The 18,437-nt window shown below is 35.7% G+C and overlaps 1 protein-coding gene across 1 annotated transcript; it reads left to right on the forward strand.

The window, feature by feature from the left end:
• Positions 1-16,005: 16,005 nt before the first annotated feature.
• IAQ61_002249 (uncharacterized protein) lies at positions 16,006-17,707 on the forward strand (the record flags this gene model as incomplete). The annotated part of the gene is made up of 2 exons (XM_003834082.2): positions 16,006-16,977; positions 17,042-17,707. The coding sequence occupies 2 exons, from the start codon at positions 16,006-16,008 to the stop codon at positions 17,705-17,707; spliced, it is 1,638 nt and encodes a 545-aa protein (XP_003834130.1).
• Between the last annotated feature and the right edge of the window lie 730 nt (positions 17,708-18,437).

Below are 18,437 nucleotides of genomic sequence, written 5' to 3' on the forward strand. Positions count from 1 at the left end.
CTTTCTTTGCTACTAAGAAATATAGGTTCTAGTATAGGCTATTACACCTCTTAAGTGTTCCTTAATCTAGACGCTCTTCTAACATCTAAACAAATTCTTCTTCTACTACTTTAGCTACTAGGAAACTGCGTATTTGCTATACTTTATATAGGATTATCTTTATTTAGTAAGGCAGGCTAATATCTTAAGTAATATGTCTACTTTCTCTAAAGTTAAAGGTAATAGCTACTTCTTTATTAAGAATTATTTCTTAAAATAGAGTCCTTTCCGCTACTAATAAGTCTAGACTAAATTTCTATTCTTACATCCTCTTAGTAGTTAGCCTAGACCCTCTTAGAAATAATATATATCTTTTCTTAAAAAGATAGTTAAAAGGGCTAAGGTTAACTCTTTCGCGAATACTAAGCTTTAGCAGTTAGTTTTCCTTAGCTACTATTTTCTAGTCCTCCCTTCTAAACTCTATATCCTTATCCTTCTCTTTTAGTTTATCTACTAGTTAGATTTTCTTACTAACTTTTTTATACTTAGTGCTTACCTTAGTAACTATTTACGCTACTTTTTATTATACACCTTAATTTAGCTTACACATTACTAATATTAGGTTTAGCTCTTAGATAGCCTGCAGGTCTTTGCTTGCCCCTACACTATATCCTATAGTTTATGCTGCCTATTTTTCTAGCATCTTCTTGTCTTCTAAGGTAAATAGTTGTCTATATTTACTAAATCCTGCTTATAGCTCTATATAGTCTACCTCTTGCAGAAATTTTAAATATGCTATATATTCTGCTATATAGCATTTATCTCCTAGGTATTAATTTTGCAGGATCTCTTTCCTAAGCAAGGGTCCTACTGTTAGTTTTCTAACTCGTCTTCCTCTTCTATTTTGTCTCTATCTTCTAGCTTTAGATCTAAGGCTATAAAGACTACATTCCTTTCCCTATCTAAGGATAGCACCTAGTAGGTAACCCTCCTATAGATATTGTACTAAATAGCTAGCCTAGCAGAGGTACACTATAGCCCCCCTAATATAGCTAAGTAGGTTAGGTTTGTAATTACCCTAAAATAAGTTAGGGTCTCTACCTCCCCTATACATACTAGCACATTCCACGCGGTTCTAATAAATAGGTCTATCCTACTATTAGCTATAACTACCCCCTACGTATGCCCTAGGGTCTAGGTTAGTGTCTTAATAGGTACCTATAACGCCCGCGTAGTACTTAACCTTAAGAGATTTATTTATACCCTTATATTAATTAGGTAGTTTACTATATTCCCCCTTATACTAGTCTAGTAGGTTAGTAGTTCTATATAGAGAGTTATCTAATTTAATTCCTAGTTAGCGCAAGACTTATCTTTTTCTTCTTATATAACTAAATTTTTTCTATATCTATCTAAGTTTTGTCTAAATTAGAGCCTTACTTAGGTATTAAGTACTTCTAGCATTACACGTATATTACTCTAACCTAGCGCAGGATTCTTTACCTCTAGCTCCTCTAATTAGTTAATATATCTAAAGGGTAAAATTAGCGCACCCTTTAGATACCTATTTAGGACTAGCGCACCTTCTAGGCCCCCTAGCTCTGCTATATTTACCCTACTAAAGTAGTTATTATTCTATAGGACTTAAGTCTAGGGTTCCTATAATAATATCTTAATTTATTCCTATAGATAATCTTGCCCTAGTAGGTTAGCTACTATAATTCCCTTAACTTCCTACCTAAGAAAAGTAGCTACTATTTAGTTTAGGCTTAGGCGTATTATCCCCTTAAGCTCTTTATTCTTTACTTCTTTAAACTATACTTTTCTTCTTATTATTAGTAGGTCCTAATTAGGCCCTAAATTTATATAGCCTTTACCTATATTATCTAGTAGCTAGATTATTATAAAGGGGTCTATATAGGCCTAAGCTAGGTATAGAATCTGTAGGGTCTCTTTAAGTTCTATCTCCTTACTTGCTCCCTCTTCTTAGTTTACTAGGTTTTGTGCTAGTCTTCCTTGCCCGCGCTTCTAGATTAATCCTGTCCTTACTTCTTCTAAGACTTAGTCCCTTTGCTTTTCTTTCTCCCTTATAGAGGCGTGGATCCTAGGTGTATTCTTGTCTACTAATCCTAGAATAATATATCTTAAGTCTATATAATCTAGCGTTATTACTACTAGGTCTTCCTTATTAGTTTATAGTATTTAATAGTTTAAGAACTACTTATATTCTTTTTAAGTATCTACTAGTTCTAATCCTTAATTCTAGGAAGATATTATATTAGCTCCTACTCTTTTTACTGCTAGGTAGTCTAGTCCTTAAGTCTACCTCTACTACTAGCCTCTTAAATCTATTCTATTAAATAGTTCTAGCTTAACCTATAATACTAGCTAGCTAAGGATATCCTTAGTAACTTTATAGTATTTACGTAACTTTTTCTTTATCTAGTAAAGAGTATAGTTCTATAGTACTAGCTTAGTAACCTGCCCTAGTCTTTTATATAATAGTCTATAGTAAAATATCCTAGTCCTTATTTCTAGATTCTAGGAAGTGCTTACCTACCCTAGCGCTATAAGTTCTAGCTAGGGGGGGTAGTCCCTTACTAGGTAGGTTTCTAATCTATATATATTATAGGTAGGTAGTTTCTTATTATACCCCCTATAACTCTATAGCCCTAGCTAAGTAGTTAACGTTTACGTAGGGCCCTAGGTTCTTAGCTAGTTTATTAGTAACCCTCTAATTACTATAGTATTCTAATATATTCTTTACTCTATCCTAGTATTAGTTATATATAAAATAAAGTAGAGCTAGTTTACTAGGCTTTTTAGTAGCGGGCCTATTATATAGTATTCCTATAGCCTATTAGCCTTAGCTAAACTTATCTTTATTTTTCCTAGTACCCTAATTAACTAGTCTATTTCTAGGTTAACGTTTAGTAGTAGTTAGGTAGTAGCTTGCTCCTTTCTAACGCCCTTCGCTGCCTCTATAATTTCCTCCTTTATAGGCGTAGCTTTTGCTAATTCTAATATCTAATATACCTACTAAGCATCTTCCTCTATTTAGCTAGCTAATATATATTTTATTCCTTCTCTTTACTAATAGATTCTTTTAATATAGGTATAGATCTTCTCTAGCTTATAGCTTGCTATCTTATTACTATTAGGCCCTCCTAGTATACTAAGCAAGACTAGCTCTTTATCTACCTAGGGTAACCCTCTAAAGAAGAAAAATCTAACTTTACTTTTATATAGCTATTTAGATACTAGGTAGGCATTACTATATACTACAAAATTAGTATAGTAGTCTAAGAGTCCTAGGAAGTTTCTAGAGGCTTCTTATATATATATATCTAGGAAGGTTTAGGTACCTATCCTTTAGGCTGTATCCTAGTCCCTCTAGTGCTCCTTTATAGCTTCCTACAGCTCCTCCTAGTCTTACTTCTAGTAGGGTCTAAGCTTCTTTATAAAAGTTCTATATATAGTATTATAGAAGTCTAGCAGAATTTTTAGCTAATCTACTTTATCTAGCCCCCTATTTTCTACCTAGTAGTTATAGTTATCTAGGAACTCTATAACCTCCCTTCCCTAGAACTAAAAGTTAGTTTTCCTAGGCCTTATAGGGACAAGGACTCTTCTTAGGGGTCTAGAGGTTTCTATTTTAGTTAACCCTAGGGTAATATTACTTTCTCTAGGTATTATTCCTAGTAAAAAGGATAGGCTTAGTTAAGGTAGTAGGCTTCTATAAATATTAAAGGAGGTGTATAAACTAGTAATATTAATTAAAATTATTAGACAAGTTAGTATCTACTTGCTTATATTACTTCCCCCCTTTTCTATCTCTTACTTTTATAGACTATATTTTATTTTTAGTAGATTCTTGTTATATTAGTAACTTTAGCCTAGCCCTATTTTCCTGCTAATAGCGTATACTATCCTGTAGCCTTTGCTATAGCTTTTCTATTAGTAGTAATATTCTAGGTGTTCTAGCACTTCTAGTATTACTAATACTTCTTATAGTTCTAATTATTCTAATAGTTCTAGTTATTCTAGTTCTAGTTGTTCTAGTTCTAGTTATTCTAGTTCTAGTTATTCTAGTTCTAGTTATTCTAGTTGTTCTAGTTCTAGTTATTCTAGTCGTTCTAGTTCTAGTTATTCTAGTTCTAGTTATTCTAGTTCTAGTTGTTCTAGTTCTAGTTATTCTAGTTGTTCTAGTGTTTCTAATGTTTTCTAGTTAGCCTCTTAGTGTTATTACTCTATTCCTACTAACGCGCGTTAGCCACGTCCTAATATAGGCCTACTATTTTTGCCTTAACAATATTAATTATTAACACTACCTATTTTTTAATTTTTCTCTGCCCTCCTTATACTTAGAGAAATATCCTCTTAGTTACATGCTACTAGGCCCTCCCCTTTACTAAAGGTTAAGGGTTTAATCCCCTTAGGCTTTGCTATTTAAACTATTAGGGAGAGTAACCTATTTAAATAAGGAGAAGTAGGAGGGGCAAGGTTTAATAGTAGTAATCCTATAGCAGAGGATATAGGTTTAATACAGAAATATAAGTAAAAAGATAATATTCTAGAGTTTAAAGTAAAGTCTATAGAAGTCGTGCTTATTCTATCCTCTAATCCTTTATACCTTTATACTATTTAATCTGCCTAACTTTTTAGGCTAAGCCTTGTTTTTCTCCTATACATCCTATACCACGGCACAATAGTATTAATACTTTAGTATTAAAACTTAGGAAAAGATGCGCTAGGGGACGGGCGCAAGATTAGTAGGGGAAGGCAGGAAGCGCGCTAGTCCTAAATAGGTATCCAAAGGGTGCGCTAATTTGACCCTTTAGATATATAACACTCTAATTAGCTACACTAACTACCTACCTGCGCGTAGATAAGCAATTATAATAAGGATAATAAGAAAGTAAAGGTAGAAGGGCAATAAATAAGTAAAGGTAGTGTGCCGTGGTATGGGATGTATGGGAGAGAAACAAGGCTTAGCCTGAAAAGTTGGGCGAATTGAATGGTATAAAGGCATGAAGGATCAGAGGATAGGAGAAGCACAACTCCCGCGGACTTCACTTGAACTCTACAATATCATCTTTTTACTCATGTTTCTGCATTAAACCCATATCCTCTGCCATGGGATCAATATTATTGAACCTTGCCCCTCCCACTTCTCCTCGTTTGAATGGGTTACTCTCCCTGACGGTTCAGTAGAAGGATAATAAACAAGTAAAGGTAGAATAAAGTAAAGGTAGGAGAATAATAGGAAGGCGCAAGTATAATAGGAAGGCACGCGTGTTCCTATATATATTCTACCTACACTACTACTACTATAATAAACTACACTAAAAACTTTAGATATCTAATAAAACTATAAGTATCTAATAAAGCTACTACTAGAAGATCCTAAATAAAATAACAAGCCCTAAATAGTTATTAGAAGTCTAGAAAGGAAAGTAGCTAGTAGTTAAGCTAGGCTTACTAGGATCCCTAATATTAATAGGTTCCCTATAGTCCCTAAGGTTAAGCCTATAACCTAGAGGGTTATAGCTATAGCCTATAACACCTAGAAGTTTTACACTAGACTATTAGCATACGTTATAATAAAGGAGTCTTTTAGCTATTAAAAAGTTAGACTTAGTTTAGCCTAAAGAGTTTAATATATAGACCTAGGCACTTTATAAAGGTATCCCTCTTCTATAGAAAGGAGGTGCAACTATAGGTAGCTAGATTAATAAGATACGTGTAAGCACTATTATATAATAAAGGAATATTATAGATAACTTTATAAGAGCACTAGGGGAGCACTTTAACAAAACTTTAGGATTAATACTAGTAGTAGGGAGCTTTATAAAGTCTAGCCTAGCACTTATATAGTTATATAGTAGTGTAGCTAATTTTAGGTTATAGTACCTATTTATAAAGGAAGCGCGTAATATATATAAGAAGCAACTTAATAAAATATACTTAGTAATATAGTATATCTATGCTAATTACGCTAAATTTAGTTAGAAATACCTAAGCTAATTTACCCTATAAGTTAGATAGACACACTAAGGATATATAGACGTAAGGTACCTCCTACATCACGTAGGTCTAGACTAGCTTGCTAGCTTCCTAAACTTAGATATATACTATAGAATATAGGGGCAAAACTAGTTAAAAGATAATTTTATTAATATTACTAACTAGCATAGGGTCTAGGTTATAATTACTAAGCTAATAGGAAAGGTAGATACTATCTTAAAGGCTAAGGAGGAACTAGAGGACTATTTCTTATAATATATTAAGGTAATTATTTATTACTGCGTAATAGGCCTATATACCCTACCTAGACTAATACTTAAAGGTATAAGCAACCCTTATAACTTTAATATACGCTATAGGGAAGAGGATAGTGCTTACGCTAAGATTTAGCACCTAGTGCTATAATAGTATAGAAAGTTAGAGAACTAGGTAGAGGTGCTACTTAGTCTAATCCCCTTAAGCAAATAAATATAGAAAGAGGGTATAAGGTTATTAATAAACTATAGGATACTAGTGCTAAAAGAAATTAAAGATATTCTAGCTAGCTCTCTGTAAGGAAGCAGAGAAGTAGCTAAAAAGAAAGTAGAGGAGGAGAGGGTAACACAAGAGATTAAGAATCTAGGTTATAACTAGCTACCTAGGACTATATCCTACGCTAGACGCGCCTAGACTATACTACTAGATAGGAGAGTAGTCTAGAATAGAGGGCTATTAAGGTTAGGAAGTATAGTAAGGGAGTTATAGAGTTATAAGAAGAGGATAGAGGATATACTAGATACTACCCTAGGAGAAATTAAATTAGCTACCTATATCTTAGAGGAAGAATCTCTAGTAGAATTACCTATATAAAGGATAATAAGAGCTTAAGGAAGATACGCTGCCTAGCTCTTAAAAAGGATAGGAGAGAATATTTACTAGGAGTTTAGAATTATTAGCTAATATATAGTAGTAGGCCTATAACTATAGGATACTAATATAGAGGTAATAAATAAATTATATAACTCCTTATCTAGACTACTTAAGGAACTTAATAAGACTCTAGATACTAAGATAATAATACTAGAAGAAGAGGGTATTACTAAAGATAAGTATGCTATAGTTAAGAATAAAGCGCCCTATTAGTGTAAAAATTAACGCTCTACACTATAATTAATTGCTACTAGGATTAGGAGTAGCGCACTTAATAATACTAAGCAAAGGAAGCTAGTTAAAGTATAGTACTATAAAGTTACTAATTATAGCACTATCTAGGATACTAAGGGGAGGATAGTATAGGATTTAAATTAGGTATACTTTAGCTACTTTAAGTTTATTACTAGCAAGATAGGGCTTTATACTTAGACTCTAAACGCAGAGGTAAGTAATAGATAGCTAAATATGCTATACTATAAGCCTAGAGAATAGGGAAATTTATAAGCTAACCTAGTTACTATAGTAGCTTTTACTAAGCTATTTAACTAAGATTACACCTCTAAGGATTTATAAGCTTATTGCTACTAGCTAAAGAAGATAGCACTAATAATTAACTAGGCCTAACTATAACAGGTAATAAGATTTAAGTAGAGTTACTAAGGCTTCTTATAGAAAGGAAGTATAACCCTAGACACCTTTACCTAGATCTATAAAGACCTAGAACTAGTAAGAATAGTAGATAAGTGCTTTAAGATATATAAATAGCACTTAAGGGAGATAAAGTAAGTAGCTAATTTAGGGTAGTGCAGGACTATATACTACTCTATTATTTAATAGCTAGTATAAGGGGATATAGGATACTAGCTCTAATATACTATAATCTAGGAAACTATAAACCTAATCTTATACCTATACTATACTAAGTACGCCTAGGTAGGAGACTAGATATTCTTTTATTATATAGACGTAAACCTTTCTAAGGCAGTGTAGTTAGGATAAGGGCTTAAGATAATCTAAGGCTTAGTTTCTTTTAATAATAAGGACTAAGATAACTATACTAAGCTCCTAATTAGATTTAAAGAAGTATAGAAGAATTAGGTAAATTAGATAGATAGAGGGTTAAGGAGGAATAAAAGGGCCTATATCTAGGTATAGGAAGATAGGGTGCACTAGCCTAAAGAGCTAAGGGAGAAGTGCCCTATAGTAAAATAGGAGAAGGAAATCTATTAAAAAGGATAGGTAAGGATTATAAGCCTAGTAATGCTATATAGATCTACTAGACCTACTACTTAAATATAGTGTATAGTTCTACTATAGTATATAAAAGTGCAGGATAATATAATAATAATAGAGGTGCTAGAGATAGGGATATATATAGAGATTGCACTAGCCTACCTATAGATAAGTATAGCCCTAAAGACTCTATTAAGGCACCTAGTTAAATATAGTAGAGTCTAATAGCAATTTCCTAGAGATATCTAGGCTACCTATCTAACCTAGGTCTTAAAGGCAATTATATATTAGGTTTAATAGGATAACCCTTTAGTAAAGGTAGAGATCTAGAAGTACCTAATAGGAGATTTAAATAGAGAAAGGATAGAAGTATAGATTAGGAAGAGTTAGGTTAAGATAGTAAAAGAGTTAAAGAAGAATTAGGCTATCTGCGTTAAGAATAAGAAGCTTATATTTAGTAAGGATAAGGAAGCTAGGGTACTAGACTAATCCTATTTTAGCACAAAGGGGGTATAGCCTACTAAAGTAGGAGAGTAGTAGAGGTATAATAGATAGATTAAGTAATTAGAGACTCTAGATACAGTTAAAAAGCATCTAGGAGCTATTAAAGAGGAACAAAAGGTAGAGGGATCTAGGCGCCTAGGGCTAGGCTATACAGGAAGCCTAGTAAGGGCGTAGAGGAGAACTGTCTTGTTAAGTTTAGGTTTAAGATTAGAGACCCTAGATACCCCTACTCCCTTACCTAAAGCTTGATAAGCTAGGAACTAGGGTCGCTAACCTAGAGGAGGAGAGTAAGGGCTAAGCTTAATAGGGCTAAGCTTAAAGAAGGGGGAGGTTTATGCTATAGTATAGGATATATAGGAGAAAAACAAGGCTAAGCCTAAAAAGTTAGGTAGATTAAATAGTATAAAGGTATAAAGGATTAGAGGATAGAAAAAGGATAACTCTTGCAGACTTTACTAGAACTCTACAATATTATCCTTTTACTTATGTTTCTACATTAAACCTATATCCTCTGCTATAGGATTACTACTATTAAACCTTGCCCCTCCTACTTCTCCTCGTTTAAATGGGTTACTCTCCCTGTTAGTTCACTACCTCTAGATAAAGATTACACCTTCCCTAAGGATGCTAAACCTCGCTTTCTAATAGAATTAGCACAATAATTTTAAGACTATAGTAGATTATCTTACTACTTTTAATATAGAACGCTGCCTATACTCTACCTTATCTACTCCTATCTAGACTACTCTATTATCTAGAAAAGGACTAACTACCTTCTAACACTCTAGAAACTAGTCCTATTTAGACGCTAATTAGAAACCCTATAATAGACCTTTAATAGCTAAACCTTATATACCCTACTTGTAATAATAAGGCACTACCCCTTAAAATAATTAACCCCTATCTACTACGCTAGCTACTCCTAGCCCTACTATAACAGGAACCCTAGTAACTTGCTATAATTATAGAAAGCCTAGGCACTTCTCTAGTAACTACTATAAACCCCCTAGGATTTAGGCTATAGATATAGAATAGGTTGTTAAGAATTCTAAGGAAGAAGAAACCGCTAAATTAACTAATTTAGATAGCTATTAGACAGGAAACAACAACGCCTAGGAGGATCCTCCTTCCTAGGCCTAACTTAATATAACCTATTAAACCTTTCCTTAACTAAATTATTTATTAGTTCCTATTTACTTGTATATACAACCCTATACCTTAATAGATCTAGTATTTGCCTAAACGCTTTAGTAGATACTAGGGCCTAAGGTTACTTATTTCTTAATTTAAAAATTACTTATAATATCTCTTCTACGCTTAAGGTACCTATCTAAAAGCTACTATACAAGCTTACTATTAAAGGGTTCTAGGATTAGATTACCTCCCTAGTTGCCTACTATATTTAGCTTTATATAATAGTTAGTAGCTAAAAGGTTTATAACTACCCCTTTATAATAGTAGACTTAGGTTCTTAGGATTATATTATTAGATAACACTAGCTAAAATAGTTCTAAATCCTAATTAATATAGATAAATCTTAACTAATCTAGCTAGAGAAATATCCTCTAACCTATAACCCCGCACCTCCTATTCTAGTATAACTCTACTAGCAAGTGCTATCTACTCTAGTTACCCACAATATCTTGCAAAGAGACGCCCTTTAGGATTAAGAAGAGAACTAGAACTAAAATAGTCCTAGTTTAATTAATAGGATACGTAGTATACTTAAAATTCTAGCTACTTATAGGGCTGCTACTAAACCTATTACGCTACCTACTCTAGTCTAATTGCTAACTGTTACCCTACCTATAAAATTCTAAATTGCTACTATTTCTGCTAATACTTTCTATTTTAATATAAAAAAATCTTCTAATAAATTCTTTACTACTAGCCTATATAAGATTAAGTGTAGGATCTAAACCCTATCTAAATAGGACACTCTTAATAATAGCTTGTTAGATTAGAAGCTCCTATCTAACTATAACTCCTATTAGGACGTATTTAACAAGGCTAAGGCTAACAAACTTCTAATCTACTAGCCTTATAACCACAAGATAGTCCTAGAGGAACCCCTTCTAAACTACTAGAGTCCCCTCTATTATTAAAATACTAAGGAACTCTAGGCTACTAAGGAATATGTATAGGAGCACCTATAGAAAGGTTTTATTAAGACTAGTTAGAGCCTATTTACCTCTCCTATCCTGTGCGTTAAGAAGCTAAATAGAGGCCTTAGGATCTATATAGATTACTATAAGCTTAACAGCTTAACGCGAAAGGACGCGTATCTAATACCCTATATAGATAATCTATTATCCTAGCTAGCTAAAGTAAAAATCTTTACTAAGCTAGATATTTATGCTACCTTTAATAAGATCTAAATAGACCCTAACTTAGAGGAGTACACTACTTTCTGCACTAGGTATAGTACCTATAAATACAAAGTCCTACTATTTAGGCTATATAATAGACCTGCAACCTATTAGTGCTATATAAATAATATACTAATAGATTATTTAGATAACTTTTATATCGCCTATTTAGATAATATCCTTATCTACTCTAAAAACCTTACTACTTATAAGGACTATATTTAAAAAGTCCTTAAGCGTCTTTATTCTGCTAGATTATAGGCTAATATTAAGAAAAGCGAATTCTATATAACCTATACCTGTTACCTTAGATATATCCTAACTAACAAAGGCTTAGAGGTAGACCCTAACAAAGTTAAAGTACTCTAAAACTAGTCCGCTCCTAAGACAATAACTAGAGTAAAGTCCTTCCTAGGATTTACTAGATTCTACTAGCAATTTGTAGAAAACTTCTCTAAGATAGCTAAGCCCTTAACTACTCTCTAGAGCCCTGCTACCCTATTTGTATAGACTTTAGAATACTAATAAGCCTTTAACTAGCTTAGGAATGCCCTGCTAGTAATCCTAAGCTTAGCTTACTTCTATCCTAAGTACCCTCTAAAACTAGAGATAGACGCCTCTAATAGAGTTATTACAGCTATCCTCTTATAGGAGCATCCTAATAGGAAATAGTACCCTATATCCTTCTTTAGTTAGACCCTTACTAGTTCTAAACTTAACTAGGAAATCTATAATAAAGAATTATTTACAATAATCTGCGCCTTTAAGAAATAGCGTGCTAACCTAATAAGTACTTAGCACCTTATTAGAGTATACACAGACTATAGAGCACTAGAGTACTTTATATCTACTAAAGTCCTTAGTGCTAGGCAAGCTAGATAGCTAGAGGTTATAAGTCCCTTTAACTTCTAAATTAAGTATACTCCTAGATCTTATAACGCCTAAGCTAATATCCTAAGTAGAAGGGAATAGGATATAATTAACCTTAAGACTACTTAAAGGGATAATTATTTATAAGTAATAATTACCCTAGATAGGTTACACCCCTAAATTAACTCTAACTTAGCGCAAGACTACCTAGCTAAGCGTTCCTTACTAATCCTTGCTTTAATTATAGTAGTTTAGAACCCTATAACTCTTAGATCCCTAGAACTTATTAAAACTCTTCTCTAAGAAAATAGGTCCTTATTCCTAATAGAAAGATTAGAGTTGCCTAAGCACTATTAGATAGAAAATAGACTCCTTCTCTACTAGGATTAACTTTGCGTGCCTGCTAGATTAGTCCTATATACTAGACTAATTTGTAAGGCTTATAATTAAGTGTCTACTACCTACCTATTAGCTACTAAAACCTATTAGATTCTAGCCTAATATTACTACTAGAAAGGTATAGAGACTACCTATAAACGCTACGTTTAGAACTATATCCTATACAGGAGAGGGCACCTAAGATAGCACTAACTCCCTAGCATACTCTACCCCCTTCCTATCCCTAGTCTACTAATACAACACCTGTGTATTAATTTTAAGGATTTTCCCTAGGATTAACGTGGTTATAATTAGATTATAGTTATTATTAATCACCTATTAAAGCAAGCTATTACTATCCCTTGCTATAAAACTATAGACGCCTAAGGTATAGCTACCTTATTTGTTTAGTAGGTGTACTAATTTAGATACACTCTAGATACTATTATTTCTAATTAAGGCCCTTAGTTTATATCTAGTTTCTAGTCTAAGTTCTATTAGATTATAGGCACTAAAGTTAAGCTCTCTACTACCTATTACAAATAAACTAATAGATAAACTAAGATTATAAACAAGTATATTAATTAGAGACTAAGGCCTTTTATATCCTATTACTAAGATAACTAGAGCAACCTACTACCTATAATAGACTGTGCCTAAAGTACTCTTCTATATTTATCTATTAGCATAGCTTTATATTAGCTCCTCTTTAGTTCCTTACTAAAGCAAAGTTAGTATTAGAAACTAGAAAAGACCCTATCTACTATACTAGAGAAACTAAACTATAAGGACGCCTTATCCCTTGCTACTTAGATACATAATATATAGAAGATTACTAAAGAGAATATAGAAAGAGCTTAAGACTAAATACGCTCTACTACTAATTACTATTAATATCTAGTAAACTAGAAGGTTAGTAACTATATTTATCTATCTACTACTAATCTTGCTATTTTATAACCTAGCTAAAAACTATCTAAATAATAGGAAGGTCCCTTTAAGGTATTAGAATAAGTAGGAAACGCGTATTGCCTCTAATTACTACCTAGTTCTAAGATCTATAATATTTTCTCTCCTAATATACTATATAAAGATCCCTAAGACCTATTACTTAGATAAGAGGCTCTAAAACCCCCTAGTACGCCTATATAAGGTATAGAGGAATAGGAGGTAGAAGAAATCCTAGCTAGTAAATTATATTAATCTAAGCTAAAATATAAGGTTAAGTAGGTTAGACACAATCCTAATCCTATTTAGTATCCTACCTCTAACTTTATAGGTGCTCCCTATAAATTATAGGTATTCTACTAATAGTATCTAAATTAGCTAGGTCCCTTACGTAGCTTACTAAAATAGATTTAAGCCTAGGAAAAGGGTAAGGAGGATCTAATATTACTTTATAATAATTATACCTAATATTAGAACTAATTTATATCCTATTTAGCTATATATTATCTATTAACTACTATCTATTACTATTATTCTTATTACTATTTATTATTATATCCTATTTAGAACTGTCCTAGAACCTTTAAGGTCTCTAGGATACTACCCCTAGGAAACCTCTTTATTCTATATCTATCTCTCTATTAGAACTTAGTTTAGACTCTGTATTAGCTAAGATAGCGCCTAGACTACCTTTCTTAACTAGCTTCTAGACAACTAGTGTAGTAGGTGCAGGAATAGGTACAGGAGTAAGTAGGGGAGCTAGAACTAATTTAGACGCTTTCTTATTAAGCACCTTTATCTTAGCCTACACTATAAAGGTTACCTCCTAATTTAGTGCTATTTCCTCTTTAAGTTTATTAATAGCCCTTATTAAGCCCCTAACTACTAAGACTATCTTATAAATACTATTCTAAAGCTAATATAAATTAGATATAGTAGTATAATATATAGCTATAAGGATCTTAGTAGCTTCTATACCCTTAGTCTAAGTATTAGTAATAGTAATATACTTAGCAAGGTTTTAGGTAGCTTCTTAAATAGTAGCCTTAAACTATTTAATATCCTTCTAATAAGTAACTATAGTATCCTTATCCTTATCCCCTTTAGTAGGGTTTGCTACTAGGCTATAGTACTTATCTAGAGCACCCCTAAGGGTAGAGTACTCTAGGCTAATAAAAGAAGGAATCTACTAGAATTAGTAAAGGAACCCTATTAGACTTAGATACTTACTAGATTATAATACTTATTCTAGGAGATATAGTACTAGTACTTCCTAGAATTCTTTAACTTAAAATTAAAATTATTAAACTTGCCCCTAGCTAGAGCCCTAACTGCCCTTATATAGAGAGCGTAATAAGTAATAAGGAGGACTCCTAGTAGTACTAGTACTAGTATAGCTAAAGGTTCTAATTTAGATTAGTAACTACTTAATTATATAGATTAAATACTTACTAGATTTTAAATAGATTAGGTTAAATAATTAAAAAATTAGGGATATAGGAATAAGAAAGTTAGTAGGTAGAGGGCTAGTTATAGGTAGGCTAAGGATAGGGGTCTATGCCCTAGGAATAAGAAGTAAAGGTAAAGGTAGAGGTAAAGGTAGATTTATTTTACAAGAGCTTTTCTTTAATAAGGGATCTAAACCTAACCTTAAGGATAAGGACTATCCTTTCTTTATAGGAGGGGGTAGTGTAATAATAAGGTAGAATTACCTGCCTATTATTCTATACTAAGTTAGGCCTAATAAAGGCCTAACTTACTAATATATATAGAGAATAGCTCGCCTATAGTTAGGATAGGCATGTTCTTCTTATCCTTTTGTATAAGACCTATAGGTGTAGGAATCTTATCCTTTTCTATATAGACGCGCACTCCTATATACCTTTAAGTTGTATAGGATACCTTTTGGATGCCCTACCTACCTAAGTTGTTATAGTAATCCTTACTTATAAAGCTCTTTAATATACTTTATAAGCTTATTTTCTTATATAGTATTAAGTATTTAACTATTTAGTAAAGTAGTAGTATATACCTACTAAATTTTCTAGTAGTATCTAGATAAGGTTAACTATAAGTAATTATACTTTTCTACTATTTCTAAGTATATAAAATCTTCTCTAAGAGTTAAGGATTTAATTGCTATAAGCGCGTTATTAATAGGTGCTATAGTTATTAAGAAATTTAGTGTTAAAAATTTAGTGATTTTAGTGTTAGTGGGCGCTTAGTGGGGGTGGGCGCTTGGTGGTGGATCACGTTACAGTACAGGTATGATAAGACTGCGTTCACGCAGGTCCTTTTACCGCTTAAACACCATTGGTATGGTAAACGCGAGCGTACCCTTTCTGCAGAATACTCCTTGCTTGATATTAAAGAGGGTGTTATATGAGCCATGTCTGATCGGCTAGATTGACGGCGGACTCGGTATCACGGTATCTTTTCGGTTCGGATGTTCAGCCCTGTTTTAATTACAGGATGCAGACGTCGGGGTAGACTTTGTTGATGAATGCTGGACCCAAGACTGCTTTGGTGTGGCGAGGCTGAGGATAGCTTGGCGGTGGCGCATGGCCGTGTGGCGCGCGCGGCTACGAGCGGAACATTTTCTTTGACGGCCAAGTTTGCAATTATTATCAACCACTGATCACAACATTTGCTTTCTCTGACTCTCGGCCTGATCTTGTCGTCTCCAACTTAACTCCTATCCTACCCCGCCATAATCATTACCTCGCGTCCTCATACACTAGAACACAGCGGCTAGGTCTGTACCGGTATTATATACAACCCCACCATGTCCACCAAGACGCGCCCCGCCATGCCACCCGTGGTCATGGACAGCATAACGCAGCAAATAGGCAACACGCCCCTCGTCCGCCTAAATAAGATCCCGCAATCTCTGGGGATCCGTGCAACTGTCTTTGTCAAGGTCGAAGCCTTCAACGCCGGTGGCAGTGTCAAGGACCGCATTGCCCTGCGCATGATTGAAGAGGCGGAAAGGAGCGGGCGCATAAAGCCCGGAGATACCCTCATCGAGCCCACATCCGGTAACACGGGGATTGGGCTTGCGCTCGTGGGTGCGGTCAAGGGCTACAGGACCATCATCACGCTGCCGGAGAAGATGAGCCCGGAAAAGGTTGCGGTGTTGAAGGCGCTGGGCGCCGAGATTATCCGGACGCCGACGAGTGCGGCATGGGATAGTCCGGAGAGCCATATTGGAGTGGCGAGGAGATTGGTCAAGGAACTGCCGAATGCGCATATTCTGGATCAATACTCGAATCCTGATAACCCGCTTGCGCATGAGTGTGGTACTGCCGAGGAGGTGTGGACACAGACGGATGGCAAAGTCACGGTGCTTGTAGCTGGTGCGGGAACTGGTGGCACAATTACCGGTCTTGCAAGAGGTTTGAGGAAACACAAGGGGGATGTCAAGATCATTGCGGCAGATCCACATGGTAGTATTCTTGCGCTACCGTCCTCGCTGAACGATGAGCGTGTGAATGAGGGGTACAAGATCGAGGGCATTGGCTATGATTTCATCCCAGACGTACTGGATCAGAAGATTGTGGACAAGTGGTATAAGACGGATGATCGCACATCGTTCATGTATGCTCGACGCCTTATCTCAGAAGAAGGCATCCTCTGCGGTGGATCCTCGGGTAGCGCCATGGCTGCAGCCGTGGAAGCCTCAAAAGACCTCAATCTCACCGAAGACGACGTAATGGTCGTCATTCTACCAGATAGCATCCGCAGCTATCTCAGCAAGGTACTTTGTCCCGCTTCCCCCTGTACCTTTTTTGCGAAATGTATCCGCTAACGCACCACCATAGTTTGTGGACGATGACTGGCTTGCAGCAAATGATCTCCTTCCCCCAACCCCCCCCTCCACAAACGGCACGAACACCCCTTCCGCCCAACAACCCACTCACCGCCGCCTCTCGAGCACCTCTAAGAAAGACCCCTTCAACGGCGCCACCATCGCCTCCCTGCGCCTCAAACCCGTCACCACCATCCCCGCCAACTCCCCCTGCAGCGAAGCCATTGAAACCATGCGGGAAAAGGGCTTTGATCAACTCCCTGTCAGCGTCTACTCCTCCTCTTCCGGAAAAGCGCGTCTCGTCGGACTCGTCACCCTCGGCAACCTCCTCAGCTACATTGCGCGCGGTCGCGCAACGCCCAAGTCCCCCGTCGAAGACGTCATGTTTGATTTCCGCAAGCTGCCTGAAGTCGTCAAGGATCTGGGTCGTTTATCGCTCGATGATGGCAAGGGCCACCATGACGGCAAGAAACAGGCACATGGCAAGAGTGCCGCCGTACGCAGAGAATTTGTAGAGATTACGCGCGATACGAAACTCAGCGATTTGAACAAGTTCTTTGAATGGAATAGTGCGGCGGTTGTGACCGAGAGGGTGGATGGGGAGATGAGGGCGCAGGCTGTGGTTACTAAGGTTGATTTGCTGACTTGGATGGTTAGGATGCAGAATGGAGGGTCGTAGACCGGAGAAGGTGTGGAGAGATGGGGGATCAACTAACTGAATCGGACGTATGAACGAAAGTTACGAGGATGAGGACCGGACCAGAATAGCGGAGACTTCAACCGTCTTTGATGCAACGAAGATAATGCACATGATTTCAACGTCAAAAACAGTAATGTCTGACTATTATCCTGATAATGATGCCATCTCGCCATCCCTTCAAGTCTATCACTCCCATATCCCACTGATCAGTCGAGGAAGAAACACGTGTGTTTAATTCCAACATCCTTTTTTGTTTTTCTTCTTCTTCCAAATATGCACACTTCTTCGCTCTCTCCCTATTCCCTGCAAATCCATTCCCCACCTTGGATCAGTATCTATGTCACCTACTTGGGCCGACCTAGCTACGCACATGTCTGAAAACCATATAATTCATCCTTTTCTTCCTTCCTCCACTCACATACCCACGCAACATAAGACATAGGCGCAAGCGAAACATGTCCCTCTCTCGTCTTGCTTGTTAAGAAAGTCGAGGAACAACTCAGGATGTCATTGGGTGTAGCTTCAAAATCACAGCCCAAATTCGCGATGGCTGTGGTGCGGTGTTGGTGAATGGATGAATGGCAGAGTTTATGTCTGAATGGGGACAGTGCGATACACAGCAGCTTCCAGAGTTATGAAAATCGATAGGTCTCTATGTGATGTTCGGCACCGCTTTGGAGGGTTTATGGCGCATGGAGTGGAGGCAAGC

The sequence above is a fragment of the Plenodomus lingam genome, assembly GCF_022343315.1.
Source record: "Plenodomus lingam strain CAN1 chromosome Unknown contig_14, whole genome shotgun sequence".
NCBI classification, from domain to species: Eukaryota; Fungi; Ascomycota; class Dothideomycetes; order Pleosporales; family Leptosphaeriaceae; genus Plenodomus; species Plenodomus lingam.